The sequence below is a fragment of the Microtus oregoni genome, unplaced genomic scaffold, assembly GCF_018167655.1.
Source record: "Microtus oregoni isolate MIOR12 unplaced genomic scaffold, Mior012 000000F_ref0000247, whole genome shotgun sequence".
NCBI classification, from domain to species: Eukaryota; Metazoa; Chordata; class Mammalia; order Rodentia; family Cricetidae; genus Microtus; species Microtus oregoni.
The window spans coordinates 92,084,659-92,102,262 of record NW_024543059.1 but is presented as its reverse complement, the minus strand read 5'-3'; the positions used below and the strand labels follow the sequence as shown (position 1 = coordinate 92,102,262).

Genomic DNA, 17,604 nt, shown 5'->3' with positions numbered 1-17,604 from the left:
GTGCTATAATTTTGAGATCTTACTTTTTTTCCCTTCCTTCCTTCCTTCCTTCCTTCCTTCTCTCTCTCTTCCTTTCCTTCTTTCTTTCTAGGAAACAGAAAATGGAGAAAGGGGGCCACAGAAGAGCCAACTGTGGAAAGCTTTCCAGTACCACCCAGGAAAAAACACTGCACCAAGATTCTCCTCTAAGTAAGTTGGAGGAGTTGGGGTGCACATTGTCGTTAAAGGTCTCTCTATATGAGGTCTGCCCACAGTGAGTACCAGCTTGCCACCTGCCGTCATCATAGCCTGGCATTTGGCTAGGATGGTGTTTGTTTTCCTTTTTTCAAAACATGGAGAACTGGCAATGGGCCATTTAACTAAGAAGTGGCTAAGCAGAGTGGAGTGCCAATCCGTGCCTTAGATGGACCCTCTGCCTCTCGTCAGGCTCTGGTAGGGTTACCAGCCCCGTGGGAGGGGTTGCTGGTTCACTTATGAGCATTTCACAGAAGCAAACGAAGCTGGGGGAGAGAGCAGTTAAGAGGGCCTGTGTACGTGGGACTTAATGACTCTAGTCATAAGATCCTTGCCCTAAAGACAGTGTAAAGTGGAGAAACGCACTCTGTTCAAACTGCTGAGAGTGACAGAGAGGTGACCAAGATGCCTGCCTTCTTAGGCAGCTCCTGGACTACCACCATCAGTGGAACCAACCATCCTCACGGCCAAGCTGGAAGGGCAAGCCAAAGAGCTGACACAGCATGGTTGTGAGCATGCTCCCTGTTCCCAGAGCCTTGCCTGCCACTCAGCATTCTGGTAGGACCCCTATGGTTCTGAATTGGTCTCTCTAAGGATGGTGTGTTTTCAGATAACAGCTATGGAGGGTTGAAGAGGTGTTTCAGCGGTGAAGCATGCCTGCTGCTCTTGCAGAGAGGATTAGAATTCAGTTCTCCGCACTTGAGTTTGGAAGGCTCACAAGAAATCTAATGCCGTCTTCTGGTCTCCATGGACACCTGAGCACACACGTGCATATGTACATTTGCATGTGCGTGTGCATACACACACACTCACACACATAAATAAATCCTTAAAGAGTTGACTTCATGGACTGAACACTTGCTAAACTCAATGCTTCTTCCAGGAGTTTTCAAAGCCCTCTGAAGGAGGTCCTTCCTTTTCCCAGTGGCATCACACTGTATAGGGTTATAAGACCAGTATTGAAACATATCAATAGGGATGCCATCTTGGAACCCAGTTCCCAGCTCCAAAGCCAAAGATAGTTACCAAAGCTTAAACAATGACACTCTTCTCATTCGCTTTGAATTTCATTTTTGGAAAAAATATTTTTACTTAAAATATATTTCTTTGTTGATAAAAGATGAATTTGTTACTTTTGCTTATTTTTCAAAGTATTGCTGTGTTGCCTACGCTGTCCCCAAACTCCTGGACACTTCTGCTTCAGTTAGGCGGTGAGGATGACAGGCAGGTGGCCCTGCGCCTTCTTCTTGTTGCTATCACTGATGATGTAGAGGGTTGTGCCCAGGGATTCATACATGCTAAGTGACACCTCTGCAGCTGACCCACATCCCAGCCCTGTTATTTTCAAATACAACAATGACGGATTTGTAAAGTCTCAGTTTAAACCTTAAAAAACCCTTAGAACTGTCCCTTTTTAGCCTTAGGATGATCCAGTACTGAAATGTGTTACATATTCCATAGCAAGACACCTTTGCAAGTCTATCTGGGGGACAAAATAGTCTATGATGATTTCTCTCTGGGGAGGCTTTTTGTCTTTTGAAACATGGTCTCATGTGGCCCAGGCTGGCCCCAAACTTCCTATAGCTGAGGTTGGCCTTGGTCTCCTGATCCTTCTGCCTCTGCCTCCCAACCATGCCTGCCTTAGGGAGAATTTTTTTATGGCATACAAAATGGTTTATGTTCTCATATTTAGTAGGTAAAAACATATGGACACAAGTTATTTATAACCCCACCTTTAAAAAGATGTATCTATTTATTTGAGGCAGGGTCTCTCTACACAGCTGTGGCTGTCCTGGAACTCAATATATAGACCAGACTGGCCTCACACTGGCAGAGATCCGCCTGCCCCTGCCCCTAAGTGCTGGGATTAAGAGCATGAGCCACTATGCCTGACTTGTTTTTAGGTGTGCCCCAAGCACTGTGGAGGCCAGAAGAGGGCATCAGATCCCCTGGAACTGGAGTAGCAGATGGTTGTGAGCTACCATGTGGGTGCTGGGAACTGAACCTGGGTCTTCTGCAAGAGCAGTTGATGCTCTTAACTGCTGAGTCTCTCTAGCCCTTTGGGTCCTTGATTTTAATGTAAAGAGCACTTTATTTTACAGATAAGGAAATACAGCTCAAAGAAACTATCTCCCCTGCGTCAAAGGCCTAGTGTGTTAGTTATATCCCACTTCATAACAATGTATCCCAGAACCTAGTGCTTCAAAACAGTGAACAGTTTCTGTGGGTCTGGCATTGGGAGCAAGTGAGCTGGATGGTTTAGGCCCAGCGTCCCCTAGGAGGATGCCTGTCAGGGATGAGATTGCCTGAAGGCTTGATTAGGGGCCAGAGTGGCTCACTCACAAGCTCCTTGACAGGGAGATTTCATGAAACCTCCAATAGGCATTGTGCTTGTCACTGAGCTATGACAGCCTGCTTCCTTGTGAGCAAGGGACCTAAGAAAGAGAGGTGTTATTGGTCCATTGTTCCTGCTTTATTTTGTTAGTGATGAACCCATAACGAAGGAGAAGAATCAGACCAAGATCTTTCTTTCCTTCTGTAGTGCACTGTGCATGCCAGGCAAATGCCTCCTAGCCCAAGTGCCACCTTTCAAAGCAAGTATCGGCCAGGTGTGGTGGCGCACGCCTTTAATCCCAGCACTGGGGAGGCAGAGGCAGGTGGATCACTGTGAGTTTGAGGTCAGCCTGGTCTATGGAGTGAGCTCCAGGACAGCCACAACTATGTAGGGAAATCCTGCCTCGATAGATAGATAGATAGATGATAGATAGATAGATAGATAGATAGATGATAGAAAGATAGATGATAGATAGATGATAGATAGATAATAGATGGATGGATAGATAGATAGATTTTTTTTTTTTATTTTTCGAGACAGGGTTTCTCCATAGCTCTTGGTTCCTGTCCTGGAACTAGCTCTTGTAGACCAGGCTGGCCTCGAACTCACAGAGATCCGCCTGCCTCTGCCTCCCAAGTGCTGGGATTAAAGGTGTGCGCCACCACTGCCCGGCTTAGATAGATAGATCAAGTGAAAAGAATTAATACAGATATTTTCTGTCACCGCAGCTAATAAGTGGCAGAGCCAGGATTCTACCCTAGGTTAGTTTGTGACTTATGCTTACAAGCTCCCCTGCCTGGGCCTGCTCCTCCTCCTCCTCCTCCTCCTCCTCCTCCTCCTCTTCTTCTTCTCTCTCTCTCTCTCTTTTTTAAGATTTATTTATTGTGTATACAATGTTCCTACTGCCTATACACCTCCATACCAGAGAGGGCACCAGATCTCATTATGGATGGTTGAGAGCCACCATGTGGTTGCTGGGAATTGAACTCAGTACTTCAGGAAGAGCAGTCAGTGCTCTTAACCTCTGAGTTATCTCTCCAGCCTCCTGGGCATGCACTTCTAAAGAACCTGGCCTTCCCTGGCATCTCCCCAGCCCCCAGTGTGCCCAGCAGGTTCTAGATCAGCGCCAGCTCCACATGCCCTCCGTCCCTAACTTCTTAGGCTAGGCAAACTGACCACTTGGATCCTCCTGCGAGTTCATGAATATTACACAGGAGGGAACTATCTTTGCAGTCACCTGAATGACAGAACAAAAGTCCTGACCCTAAGAGGATCTGAGATGAAGAACTTGGGTACAGGGGGGACAAATCTGGAAAAAACAAGAGGATCCAATAACCCAAACCAGCTACAAACACAAGAGGATCCAGTAACCCAGTAGACCAAACTCCCACAGTGGATCAGACCTTTCCTGTGTGTCTACATGATCTGCCTGTATCTGGGGACTTTCATATCGGGTGTCTGTTGTCCCCTTGGGAGCATCATTGAGGAAAGCCTCTTTGGTGCCTGAGACACACTCTGCAATCAGCATTTACATCCACACCTCATGACTATACTCAAAAAACCTCTGCTCTGCGTACCCTTTTAGGTTCTGATCCAGGGCCCAGCTGCCATCCTGATTCGGACGCTGGACTGCAGTGTAATAAAGGTGAGGACAGTGGAAGCAAGAATCGAAACCCTCAAGGAGTCAGAAATGAAGAACCACCAAAAGGTGAGACTGACTTGGGGACCCCAGAGCAGGTGGGCAGGGACAGTCATCATCCTAGGCTATGTTTTCAACCTTCTCCTTTTAGAATTTCATTACAGATACAATACTCCAGGGCAAGATGATTTACACCACAGTGGAGGGTGTACTGCTTCCCAGTCACACTTCTTACATGACAATAAAATGACTTCATCTTGTAAGTACATCTCTATATGACCCTATCTGTGACATTTCTGTATGACCCTGTGACATCTTTGTATTATGCTATCTGTGACGTCACTGTATGACCCTATATGTGTTAATAACTGAGTCTCCCAGGCCTCCTGCACTTACTTGACACCTCTAAATTCAGGTCTGTATGATGGTGACAAGAGGCTGAGCCGGGGCTGGGAACTGGGAAATGCTGGTGGTGAGGGCTGTGCAGTTAGCGTGCCCAGTCAAGTCAGTAGCAAGCATACATTCTGACCCTATGAGTGACCCCACCATCACTACCTACTCAGTGTGTCCAGAGGTTCCATACTCTTTAGACATACTATCGTTCACTTCCAATGAAAACATTTGCAATCTTGGAAAACAATTGAGACCCACATTTATTTATAAAGATGAGTAAGGCCCAGCACCCATCTCCCAAGAAGTTCCTAACTGAAAGGGACTTGGCCAAGTAAGGAAAGTTCAAGGCAAATACAGTAGGTACCAAAGCAAGGCCAGAAGATGCTGTGTGGACAGGGAGCGAGGAAGAAGATGCATCTCGTTCTACTCCAGCAGCCAGACATGGCTTCTCTAAGCACATTCGCTCTCCTTGTCTTTAGAATGCTTTCTCTCTGAGGCAAGCACCAGGCAGAACGGCTCTTGCTTTTCACAACTGCCAATGCCCAGGACCAAAGACTGACATTTACCTGACTTAACCATCAGCTCCTCTCCCGCCGTCCTCACGGACAAATCCTCCAATTGGACATATTCTTCCAAAGGGAGTCACTATGATCCTACAGAACCACATAGTGGGTTTCTTCTCTGCCTTCTTGGTCTTTGGAGCTCTCCTCCTCTGTCTCCTCTCCGCCTCCTCCCACCCCATGTTCCCCTCGCCCCCTTTCTCCTTCCTCCTCTTTGGTGCAGGAGCTGGAGCCTATTAGCTTCACACATGTAAGTCGAGTACTCTGCTACTGAACATCCCGGCCCCGGACTTTTCCTTCTGATCCACATACTGAAACGCCACAGAATCCCTGAAATGAGATGCTGAACTCTCTCAGAGGGAGACAGCACGGGAGGGCAGCTTTCCTTCAGTAAAGGGAGCTGAAGGAAGTGGCTGCCGGGTACCACATCTGAGAGGTCCTCTGTCGAACTGCAGACTGCTCTAGAACTGAATCCCGCAACACTGAGCTCATTTCAAATCCCATTTCCAGCAAACTCCAAGGCTACATTTACAGACGACTAGCAATTGAGGCTGACGTCATAAGCACCTGTGTTCATGACCCAGCACTGGGTGGTCCAGCTGCCTAAACGCAAGCCTTTGGGCCTCCACCCTGTCTCCTGTGTTTAAGGAACAGTCTCTGCTCATTTTCTTTGTCCGGTGGACCCTCTGGAAGGAAGCAGAGCTTCACTATGAGACACCAGTGACTAAGACAGGAATGAAGAGGAAGAAGGAAGAGGAAGGAGAAAGTGAGGGAGAGGGATTTTCTCACTGCAGTCCTGTTCTTCCTGACAGAAACACCTTGAGGGAGGCCTCACTGTGGCTCATGGGCTGAAGGGATAAAGATTGCCACAGCGGAGAAAGCATGTGGAGAGGGTGGGAGGACGCCAATGGCAGCTTTAGTGGTCAGAAAACAGAGCCCTGGCTGGAAGCCAGCCAATGCTCAATTCATAGCATCCACCCTCCAGTGAGCTACTTCCTCTAGCCAAGTCCTACCACCACCTAAAGGTCCTCCAGGTCCCAAAACATCCCCACAACTGGCAACCAAGTGAGGTGGGGGCGGAAGTGCATGGCATATACACACTGTAACAGGTTAGGGTGGGGCGGAAGTGCATGACATATACACACTGTAACAGGTTAGGGTGGGGCGGAAGTGCATGGCATATACACACTGTAACAGGTTAGGGTGGGGCGGAAGTGCATCTCATATACACACTGTAACAGGTTAGGGTGGGGCGGAAGTGCATGGCATATACACACTGTAACAGGTTAGGGTGGGGCGGAAGTGCATCGCATATACACACTGTAACCGGTTAGGGGTGGGGCGGAAGTGCATGGCATATACACACTGTAACCGGTTAGGGTGGGGCGGAAGTGCATCTCATATACACACTGTAACGGGTTAGGGGTGGGGCGGAAGTGCATGGATATACACACTGTAACAGGTTAGGGTGGGGCGGAAGTGCATCTTATATACACACTGTAACAGGTTAGGGTGGGGCGGAAGTGCATCTTATACAATCATTGTAATAGACAGTGCAGGTTTCTTTTTCCCACTGACTTGTCACTTTCTGCCTGTCTCCTTGGTTTCCATATTGACTTCCCACACTTCTCTTCATCATTTAGTTTCTCTTCTGTGATTATCTTACTAATACAATGGTTCGTTTCTGACTCCTAAACCCTTTGCTCCTGATGTTGGTAGAGAGTCTAGAGTTCACTTGGGTTTCACCTCTTGGAAACTGTGCCTCCCTACGCTTATTAGATGAAATATTAGCTCACAGTTGGGAACAATGCCAGTTCACAGTGAACACCCAAGGAATAAAGATCCCTCATTAATTACTACTAATAAATAATGGATGAATGGATAGACAGACAGACAGACGGATGGATGGATAGAGAGACAGATAAATTCAGTGTTTTGAGGCAGGGTCTCACTTTGTAGCCCAGGCTGGCCTTAGGCTTGTGACAACCCTCCTGCCTCAGTCTCCTGAGCTCCATTAGAGTTTTAGGTCAGAGTTTCGTGCTGGTCATCATGGTTCACACCTGGAACACCAGCACTCAAAAGGACCTGCCGTGAGTTCTGAGATCAAAGCCAGACTGGGATAGAGTGAGACTCTATCCACAAACCAGAAATAGGGCCAGCACGGTGACTCAGCTGGTAAAGGTGACTGCTGCCAAGCCTGCAGATGTGAGCTCAATCCCAGGGACTCATATGGTGGTGAGGATTGACTGGCCCTGACCTCTGTGTGAGCACACTGGCATGCGTGCACCTGCACAAAATAAGTCAATACATTTTATTTAAAAATTTTAAAAGTAAAATTGAGTTTCATAAATTCAGAATTCTTGGAAGAAAATTCTGCTTTCTGTGTTCCTTATATAGTAGTTAAATTTTTAGGAACTATTTCATCCGTACTGCAAAGTTGAGGAAGAGGAAGTGAGACATTCTCACCATTTGGAGGTTTCTGGTTGTTTTTGTTTGTTTTGTTTTTGTTTTTGTTAGGCTCTCACTGTGTCTCTGGCTGCCCCGGAACTGGCAGCGAAACCAGGCTGGCCTCTAACTCAAAAGATCTGTGGAGGCCACCTTTGATACTCTGAATTTAATCCCAGCTAACATTTTTCAGCTTGTGCAACATCAAAATGGATCTGCTCCCAGCGAGTAAATTCAGGACCCTTTCAAGATGCGCGTGATTCCAGCACAGGGTGAGTAGTTGATTATTACTAATATCAAAAGCAGAGCCAGGTGTGGCGGTTCGGGCCCAGCATCTCTAAACTTGAGAGGTCAGGGCAGAAGGCTTAGCAAAGCCAAAGTCTAGACTGGGCTCTGTGGCGAGTTTGAGGCCAGTGTGGGGTGCAAAGTAAGACTCTAGAAACACACACACACATACACACATGCATGCATGCGCGCGCGCACACACACACGAGTTCCATTATTCAGGTCCATGTACTGTACAATTAACTACCTAGACAAGGTTGCCTGTCCTACACTGTCACTGTAGACAAGCCTACACCTATCTGATGTACTTCAGTCTTCTATGTGTTCATTCAGTCAATATTTAACAGTCAGACGCAGGACACTGTGCTTGGTGCCGAGGCTGAAGTAACAGCGGTATCTGCCCTCGAGAGGAGCCGTGCATGCCAGAAAGGAACATGTGCAGTGCTACTGACCAAATTTGGGGGTTTGGGAACCTGAGCTTAAAGGAAAAGTATGAATGAACTATCAGAGGACATCAGGATAGACATGAAGAACATTCTAGACTAAGGCTTTTGGAGGAAAAAAGGCCCTTGGGAACCTGTCCATGTGTCTGTCAGGAGCCTGAAGGGAGTGGCAGGGGCAAGATGAAGCAGGTGGAGGCAGGCTTCTTCAGAACAATGGAAAAGGAGGGACTTTTCAAACTGGAAAATTTGGAGAATTGTACAAGATCCCTGGAGTAGTCGGGTAGAGGGCCTGCAAACCCAGCACTTAGAAGGCCTAGGGAGGGGTTCTGGCTAACCTGGGTAAAAGGAGTTTCAGGCTAGCTGGAGACCATCTCATAAAACAAAACAAAACAACAACACCAATAACACCAGTCGCTGTCACTGGTGAGGAATGAGCACTGGGTTAGAGGAGCAGAAACCGGAGCACAGAGGCCAAGGGAGGAAGCAAGAGGAGAGTTCATGGGTTCCCAGCAGCGTGACTTGGGTGATGGAGACAGAAGCTGGGGTTGGGAGCCCTTTAAGGCAAAATTAACAGCGGGGCAGAGAGGCAACAATTCAGCCTTCTCGCCTCGACCTCAAGCCTGAGCCTGCTATCCAGAAAAGCACAGTCATTTAAAATACAGTATTTGACGTCAGACATGGTAGGGCTCACCTGTAATCACTGCTCAGAGAAAGGCAAGGGCATGGGGGAGTTTGAGACAAGCCTGGGCTACAGAGCAAGTACCAGGACAGATAGGGATACGTAATGAGACTGTCTCAAAAAAAACCAAACAGACAAAACCAAAAAACAAAAAGAAAAAACTCGGCTGGGCGGTGGTGGCGCACACCTTTAATCCAAGCACTCAGGAGGCAGAGGCAGGCAGATCTCTGTGAGTTCGAGACCGGCCTGGTCTACAAGAGCTAGTTCCAGGACAGGCTCCAAAACCACAGAGAAACCCTGTCTCGAGAAACCAAAAAAAAAAAAAAAAAAGAAAAGAAAAAGAAAAAACTCACCAAAACAAGGGACTGAAGTTTGCTTTCCAGTACCCACACCAGGCAATCCAGAAATGCCTGGAACTCCAGCTCTAGGGTCCTCTTCTGGCTTCTGCGAACACATATACACTGACACTCTTGTGCACATGCGTGCACACACACAAACAAAATAAAAATAAATAAATCATTAAAAAAGAAAACCAAACCAACAAAAGAATGTAGCTTTTAGAGACTTCTTGGACTGGGTTTATGTCCTATCTTTTTCCTTGGGAAGGTTTCTTGCCCTTCCTAAGCCTTTACTTCCCTGGATATAAAATGAAAATGATAGGAAAAGTTTAGTGGGTCTCAAAGTAAAACAAAATAAAGCAAAGTTAAAGTGGAAGGAGGACTTGGTGGTTGGACGGTGATGGGAACGGGAGGGAAAGGGTAACTGTGATCCGAATGCAGTGTACAGATGTGTTTCATATATGTATGAAGTCAGCGAATTTTAAAAGACTTAAAACAAGTGGCCTACTCAGCAATACTGTCAACCCTGTTCAAGGCACTGAATGATTCTGTATGGGGGGAGGACTCCAAAGCCCCTGCAGTCCCCGCTATACCGTACTGCCACCCTCTGCCCGGTGTTTTTAATTAGCGGGAGCCCCTGACACAGACTGCTTCTCATCCGGAGGATGGCATGACTCCAATGGGCTAAGTGAACTGCAGAACAGACAAACGTGAAAGTAACAGGGGCAGAGAGACCGAGAGGCTCTGAGTAACATGCGTTTGTAGCGATCTCCTGGAGATGATATCGCTCACAAGTGTCCATCCCCAAAAAAGACTTAGCAGAGGAACAAGCAGGAGGCGCCACAGCAGACCTGTCTACGGGCAAGTGCTTGTGGCCGCCGCTCTTCACATAGGCTAAGGGACCGGCCCCTCAGCTACGCAGTAGACAACCTGAACACGCCAGTGGTCTGGTACCACATCCCTCATGTGCAGACTTTGTATGGCTCCTCAGAGGACAGCAGGTAGTGTGGGGACCCACGGACTTAAAGAGACACTGCTTTCATTTTCCCACTGCTTTGGCTGCCTTGCCAGGCGCGGTCCCTGGTGCTGGAATGGACTCAAGCCTAGGCATCGTATTGGCAGTTGTGTGTCTTATGTTTTATGATTATGCAAGGCAGACTGTTGGCCCCACAAGAATGACAAGAGAAGAATCTCTTTGGAGTCTTGGCTCTCTGTTCTGGAGAAAACAACAACAGCAACAACAATGCAGCTCTGAAAGGACGTGCCTCATTGGCTGTAGCAACTGCTTTTTCCTGAAGCTCAGCTGTGGTTGGCCCCTCCGACCATAAGTGTTACAAACAGGCACGCGCAGGCATACACAGACACACGTGCACAGGCACACACCCACGAGCACACACACTCATGCGCACACACACAGAGGCAATGGGCACACTTACGTGTGTACGCATGCATGTGTGCACACACAAAACCTTCACTGTGGGAGAGCGCACACATGGGTGGTGCCATTCACAGGTAATAATGTGCTCTTGTCTTCTAGAAAACACACCAAGATTTACCTGACCTGCAACGCAGACCCTGCAACACCCTCACCCCACCTCCGCTTCCTCATGATTCCTGGAATCCAATCCTTACGTGATGGGAATAACACGGAAGAAACGGAATCTAAGGTGAGGATGGAGAAAATCCTCGTAGTTCAGACGTATGGTCTTAAAAGCACAGAACATCAAAGCTACAGAGAAACCCTGTCTTGAAAAAAACCAAAAAAACTCAACCAACCAACCAAACAAACAAACAAAAAAAGCACAGAACAGCTAGCTTAGCTTTCAAGCTATAGTATGGGCCTTCAGAAAATGTTCTGCTAGAAACAATTTTTGCTCAGCACTAACTAAAAACACAGGGCTTCGACAGCCACCTGGTTTGCATTAGGACTACACTGGATCCAAAGGAAACTTCCCGGAGAAAGCGGTTGGTGGGTGGTGCGGCTGCGGCAGGATTCCCCTGGCCCAGGCTTGAAGGCGGCAGACTGCTCCAGAGACCCTGGTTAGGGATGCCAGTGTTTCCTATGTCCAGTCTGGGAATGCCAGCCGGTGGGTTACTTTCATGCGCATGTGTGGTATCCAGGGGTGTCGGCGCTCAGGCCCCTCCATGCGCATGTGCGGTATCCAGGGGTGTCCACCCTCAGTCCCCTCGCTGGTCCCTAAGCTCCTCTTTTTCTCTGCAGCAGGAACAGGCCAGCAGGCTGCTGACCTCACCCTCTGATTCACGCTCGTCAATCACGTGCTGATCTTTTTTCTCTCCCTTCCCTTGACAAATACATTCCATCCCAGACTGGTTTCCTAGGAGACCAAACCCTCCAAAACAGAAATAAACTGTGTGGAAGCGGAATGCTCCAAAAGGTCCGTCTCGGAATGTTTAATAATGTGAGTCCAATTATCAGAGACATTAGGAAGTTTTTATAACAAAAATATGTGGACTTTCCCTCTGTAGATTTTAAACTCGGCTTTGGATCATGCTTTAAAGACAGCAACCATATTGAAAAAGACCACTGACCAAATGATCAAATCCATTGCCGAAGACCTCGCCAAAGCGCAGCGATGGAGGCACCAACTCAAACACTACTAGCGCCAGCCAAGGCAGCCAAGGGTTAACATTTTTGGTATTCTTCTCCAAAGTATTTTTCTTATGACACAGTGTAGGAGGATGGTCTTCTAGAGAAGACACTAGCACCGTAAGAAATGGACACGCGAAGTGCTTAAATGAAACAGAACAAAACCAAACAGCCCTCTGGTATTTATGTGAAAATAAATCTATGTTCTTCCTAATTCACAATCAAAACAATAAAACGAGTACTTTTACCCATTAGTCTGGAACACTTCATAAAACTGTGTCAGCGAGATGGGGAACAGACCCTGTCACCCGCTGCTGTAAGGCAACGTGACTCTATTCCTCAGCTCACAGCGGCTCATTCCTGACAAACCCAGCTCACAGTGGCTCAATCCTGACAAACCCGCGGTAAAGTCAAAGGATTTTAAATAAGAAGTGCTTGGTATATGGCAGCCTGCTTACAGAACAGAATTGCTTAGTGACATAACATAAAATAGTCTCTCCTGACTGCGCAGCTGCCTCGGAGTTGTGGGGCTGCCACTGGCTGTCAGGAGCCCGAGAGTACTGTGTTGTTTTATCATTGGCCTGGGGGGAAAGTCCACATTTGAGGGCTGCTGAGAGGGCTCAGCGGGTAAAGGCACTGGCTGCAAGATGTGACAGTCGGAGTTAGATCCCTGGGACCCACAAGGTGGAAGGACGGAGCCAGTTCCTGTAGGTTGTTTTCTGACCTGTGCATGCTACACACACACACACACACACACACACACACACACACACACAGAGAGAGAGAGAGAGAGAGAGAGAGAGAATAAATATTTAAAAAATTCAAATTAGAGAGCTAGGCAGTGGTGGCACACGCCTTTAATCCCAGCACTGGGGAGGCAGACACAGGTGAATCTCTGAGTTTGAAGCCAGCCTGGTCTACAAAGTGAGTTCCAGGACAGGTTCTAAAGCTACACAGAGAAAGAAAACTTGTCTCGAAGAAACAAAACAAAAGAAAGGAGTAACTTCAATTGAATGCATGCCAGTTTTACACTGTCATTTAGTTGAAAAAAAAAGTAAGTTCAATTATTGCTGTGTTTACCAAATTCCAAAAAGCACCTACCTGACCAGCAGTTCCTCTGCTAAGAGCTTTTAGAAAATTCACAGACAGCTCACAGCATGCTACCAAACACAGGAAGGGCCACTGGGTCACACGGTGTCCTGTATGATGACTGGGAGTCGTGGGGTCTCAGGAGAATGGCCACACCATCTTGGGCAACATGACAAGCCGTACTTCTGCAGAAAGCTGTACAGCCACCAGCGAAGCAGGCTCGTATTCCTCATGTACTCCTAAGGCGAAGGCCACGCTCAGCCCCACATGCTGATGTTTAACTCAAAGGGGGCTCAGCTGAAAACCAACGTGTAAGGCTAGCCCAAAAGAAGAAAGCGGGTGCTAGGCAAAGTGTTTTGAGATTAGGAAGCAACTTTGAACACATCAAAGTGGCAGGGATTTGTGCCACATGGTGTCTCTACAAATTTCATTGAAGGTTAAACTTCTTTGCATCCTTTAACAGAGGAGACAGTACATTTTCCTTTTCCCACAGTAGGTAATGAGGCTAGGTCTGCAGACACAGGAACGAAGGAGATGGAGAGCTACGAGAGTCAGCTGTGGTGGGGAGGTGTGTAAATCAGATGGGGCTAAGAGTCACCTGGGCGGTTCTAGGAAGGCATTTTCAGCGATGTTTAACTGTGGCAGGATGAACCTCCCTGGATGGATGGCACTTCCGGTGGGCTGAGATCCTGGCTGAGTAACAGGAGCAAGGATTTGGAGCGCCCAGGCTTCTCATTGCTTCTTGGCTGTGATTAGCGTGACCCGCCGTTCTCGTGCACGATGGGCTGCAGCCCTTCTCACACCATGAACCAGACTAAACCTTCGTTCTAGAACTTTTGTCAGAGCAATGAGAAAAAACAACACAGAAACCAGGAACGGAGATGTGGAGCCCTTGCTGAGATAAACCTGACCCTGGGGCTGACAGACCTTTGGAACTGGTTTGACGGAGGGATGTGGAGGAGTCTGGTGCTGCTGGCGACCGCAGTGCTGAGTGTGGCACAGCAGAGCGGGCGCGCGCGGCCGCCATTCGGGAGCGAGGTGGAATTAAGGCACGGAAACATACCGGACAGTGGTTAGCTGTCCTGTGCTGTTGACTGGGTGAAGAGGGCGCTCTCCTGCCAGACTCCAGTACGTTTATTCTCATCTTCCAGAACTCCCGCCTGAGCCAACTCAGTTAAACTCTCTAGAAACACCCTCACAGACACACCCACAGTCTCCTAAACAGTCTGTCTTGTCATGTTGACGACCAAGATCAACCGTCATAAATCCTCCCTTGACAACCTCACACCCAAACACACTTAAAAAAAAAAATTATTTATCATGTATGCAATATTCTGTGTGTATGCCTGAAGGCCAGAAGAGGGCACCAGACCTCATTACAAATGGCTGTGAGCCACCATGTGGTTGCTGGGAGTTGAACTCAGGACCTTTGGAAGAGCAAGCAATGCTCTTAACTGCTGAGCCATCTCTCCAGCCCCCCACTCTTTTTAAAGCATGAAATTCCAGCCGGGCGGTGGTGGCGCACGCCTTTAATCCCAGCACTCGCGAGGCAGAGGCAGGTGGATCTCTGTGAGTTCGAGGCCAGCTTGGTCTACAAGGGCTAGTTCCAGGACAGTGCTCCAAAACCACAGAGAAACCCTGTCTCGAAAAACCAAAAAGAAAAAAAAAAAAAAAAAAAAGCATGAAATTCCACTTCTGGTCCCTAAAGTCTTATGTTCATATAATGCAAAATGCATTTAGCCCATTCCTAAATGTCCCCAAACTAGAGTCACCAGAGAAGGAGGCTCAGCTGAAGAACCGCCTCCATCAGACTGGCCTGTGGGAACATCTACAGGGCATTTTCTTGATTAACGATTCATGTGGGAGGGCCAAGCCCACTGTGGGCAGCACTGCCCCTGGGCAGGTGGTCCTTCACTGTGTAAGGAAGCAGGCTGAGCAAGTCCTGGGGAGCAAGCCAGTGAGCAGAACTCCTCAGTGGTTCTGTCTCAGCTCCTGTCATGACTTCCCTTGAGGGCCGACTGTAGGCCAAGGAAGGCCTTTCTTCCCCAAGGTGCTTTGGTCATGGTGTCTGTCACAGCAGTCGTGGTCTGAGGTAAGTCCACCAGAGAACACATACGGACATTCTAAAAGCTGAAAAGAAAGTCTGTATCGCCTGCTGGCAGCTGCACAGGGAACTTGCCCAACTCATGGAGCCTTGGTCCCACAGTTCTTTGTCTTTTATACACATCATGTACTTCCTGTTTTGCACACTTCTGTTAGCAAGAAGCAGAATTACAGAAGCCAAATAGCAAGGTTAGTACAGTTAGGGACTTTCCTGGATCCTGGGACCACGGTCCAGGCCTTTGATGAATTGGGTCTTTGTTCCTATTTCGGCCTACATTTTGGGAGACTCTATTTCGTGTCAAGTTAACAAAAACTAACCAGAAGTATGTGTATAGTATAGTTGCTTAATGATGTCTTGACCTCAAGAATATATAAAGTGACAATCCTAACATTTTAGAAGACAAGTCATTAAACTGCTTATCAGCGCTGGTATTAGTTGGAGTTCTTGAGAGGAATAGTACTTATCAAATGAATACACACACACACACACAGGATTTATTAGAATGGCTTACAGGCTGAGATCCATCCAGTCCAACAATGATTGTCTATCAACCGAAGGACCAAGAACCTCGTGGCTGCTGGGTCCATGAGGTTGGATGTCCAGGTGGTCTTCAGTATACACCGGAATCTCCAAGAAGTAGGCTCAAATGCCAGTGAAGAATGGTCTTACCAGTAAGAGCTGGAGCAAGCTTCCAAGTGTGAGAGCTTCCTTCTTCCAGGTCCTTTATATGGGCTCCCAGTACCTGTGGCCCAGATTTAAGGTGGCTCTTCCCACTCTAAAAGATCCAGATTAAAAGTGGGTCTTCTGGGGCTGGAGAGATGGCTCAGCGGTTAAGAGCATTGCCTGCTATTTCAAAGGTCCTGAGTTCAATTCCCAGCAACCACATGGTGGCTCACAGCCATCTATAATGAGGTCAGGTGCCCTCTTCTGGCCTGAAGGCATATATTGTATACTAAATAAATAAGCATTAAAAAAGTGGATCTTCCCACTTCAGATGATTTAATTAAAAAGCAAACAAAAAGCCCAAACCTAGGGGTGTACGCAGACATTTCAGTTTTAGTTAATTCCAGATGTAGTCAAATTGACAACCAAGAATAGCCATCACAGGGCTTATGAGAAATTTGTAACATTCCTCACAAAATACCAGAAAAGCTTTTGAGTTATCATTTAAGTATGTTATTGTTGCTGTTATTATTATTATTGTATGTGTGTGTATGCACACGCGTGTGTATTGTGCATATGTTGGTGCATCTATACCATAGCACACATGTGAAGGTCAGAAGACAACTCCGTGGAGTTTTCTCCTTCCACCTTTACACAGGTTCTGGGAATTGACCAACCCCCCTTTTTTAAACCTAGCTCCTATATTAGACTTCAAAGGACCAAACTAGAACGAAGCCACTAGCGCTATGTGACAAGCGGTCAAACTGAACTTTAAAAGCAAAGCAAAGCGCACAGCAGGGAGGGAGCTCAGGCCAAGGATCAGCTTCAAAGGCCCCTGGTCCCAGCAGCCTGCTCCTGTCAGATTGGCCCTACCCCTTAAGGGTTCCTCAGCTTCCCAAAATGGCACCAGCAACTAGGGAACGAGTATTTAAACCGTGGTCTATGGGAGCACTTCACAATGAGACTGGAACACAGGCAATACCATAAAAGGTTCTGGACAAGGGCCAGGCTCCGACTAAAAGGGGTACTTGACTCTGTCACGTGGGCTGTCTTTCCTCGGAGCATAAGTGCATTTAAATTTAACTTGACAATCCATCTTGGACGCCATTATCTCATCCCCAGGTTTAAAGCTGCCCTCCTAGCCAGGCGGTGGTGGCACACGCTTTTAATTCCAGCACTCGGGAGGCAGAGGCAGGCGGATCCCTGGGAGTTCGAGGCCAGCCTGGTCTACAAGGGCTAGTTCTGGGACAGGCACCCAAGCTACAGAGAAACCCTGTCTCGAAAAACCAAGAAAAAAAGGAAAAGAAAAAAAAGCTGCACCCTCCTGGGCTGCTGAAATGACTAGAAAGGGCACCTTCTCCAGGGCTGGCAACCTGAGCTGGGTCCCCAGAATCCATGCGGCGGAGAGGGCTGACCCTGCAGTGGTCTCGGCCCTTCCCTCACACTGGCCCTCCACAAGAAATAACACTGAGAATGCAGAGCCGTACACTTTGTGCTGGAGACGGCTCAGCAGCAGTCAAGAGCACTGACTGCTCTTCCAGGGGACATGGGTTCCATTCCCAGCAACCACACGACAGATCACAACTGTCTGCGGCTCCAGTTCCAGGGGATCCGACGCCCTCTTTGCCTCTGTGGGTACACTGCATGCATATGGTGCACAGTCACACACACACACAAAATACTCATACAAATAGTTGAAATAAATTTTTAATTGTACACGTCTCTGGCTGTTTAAACTTTCTTATGCAACTCACCAGTTCTGCATGGCAGTTCGTCCCTGAGACCCAGA

At 47.7% G+C, this 17,604-nt stretch overlaps 1 protein-coding gene across 1 annotated transcript in view; it reads left to right on the top strand.

The window, feature by feature from the left end:
• Aknad1 (AKNA domain containing 1) overlaps positions 1–12,163 on the top strand; it is a 34,236-nt gene extending 22,073 nt beyond the window's left edge. Inside the window, exons 6-11 of the mRNA XM_041659012.1 lie at positions 92–189; positions 4,155–4,277; positions 4,360–4,467; positions 7,800–7,878; positions 10,889–11,018; positions 11,839–12,163. Of these exons, the coding sequence (XP_041514946.1) occupies positions 92–189; positions 4,155–4,277; positions 4,360–4,467; positions 7,800–7,878; positions 10,889–11,018; positions 11,839–11,973 (673 nt within the window). The 3' untranslated portion in view covers positions 11,974–12,163. The remainder of the gene's footprint in view (positions 1–91; positions 190–4,154; positions 4,278–4,359; positions 4,468–7,799; positions 7,879–10,888; positions 11,019–11,838) is intronic.
• Positions 12,164–17,604: the final 5,441 nt, after the last annotated feature.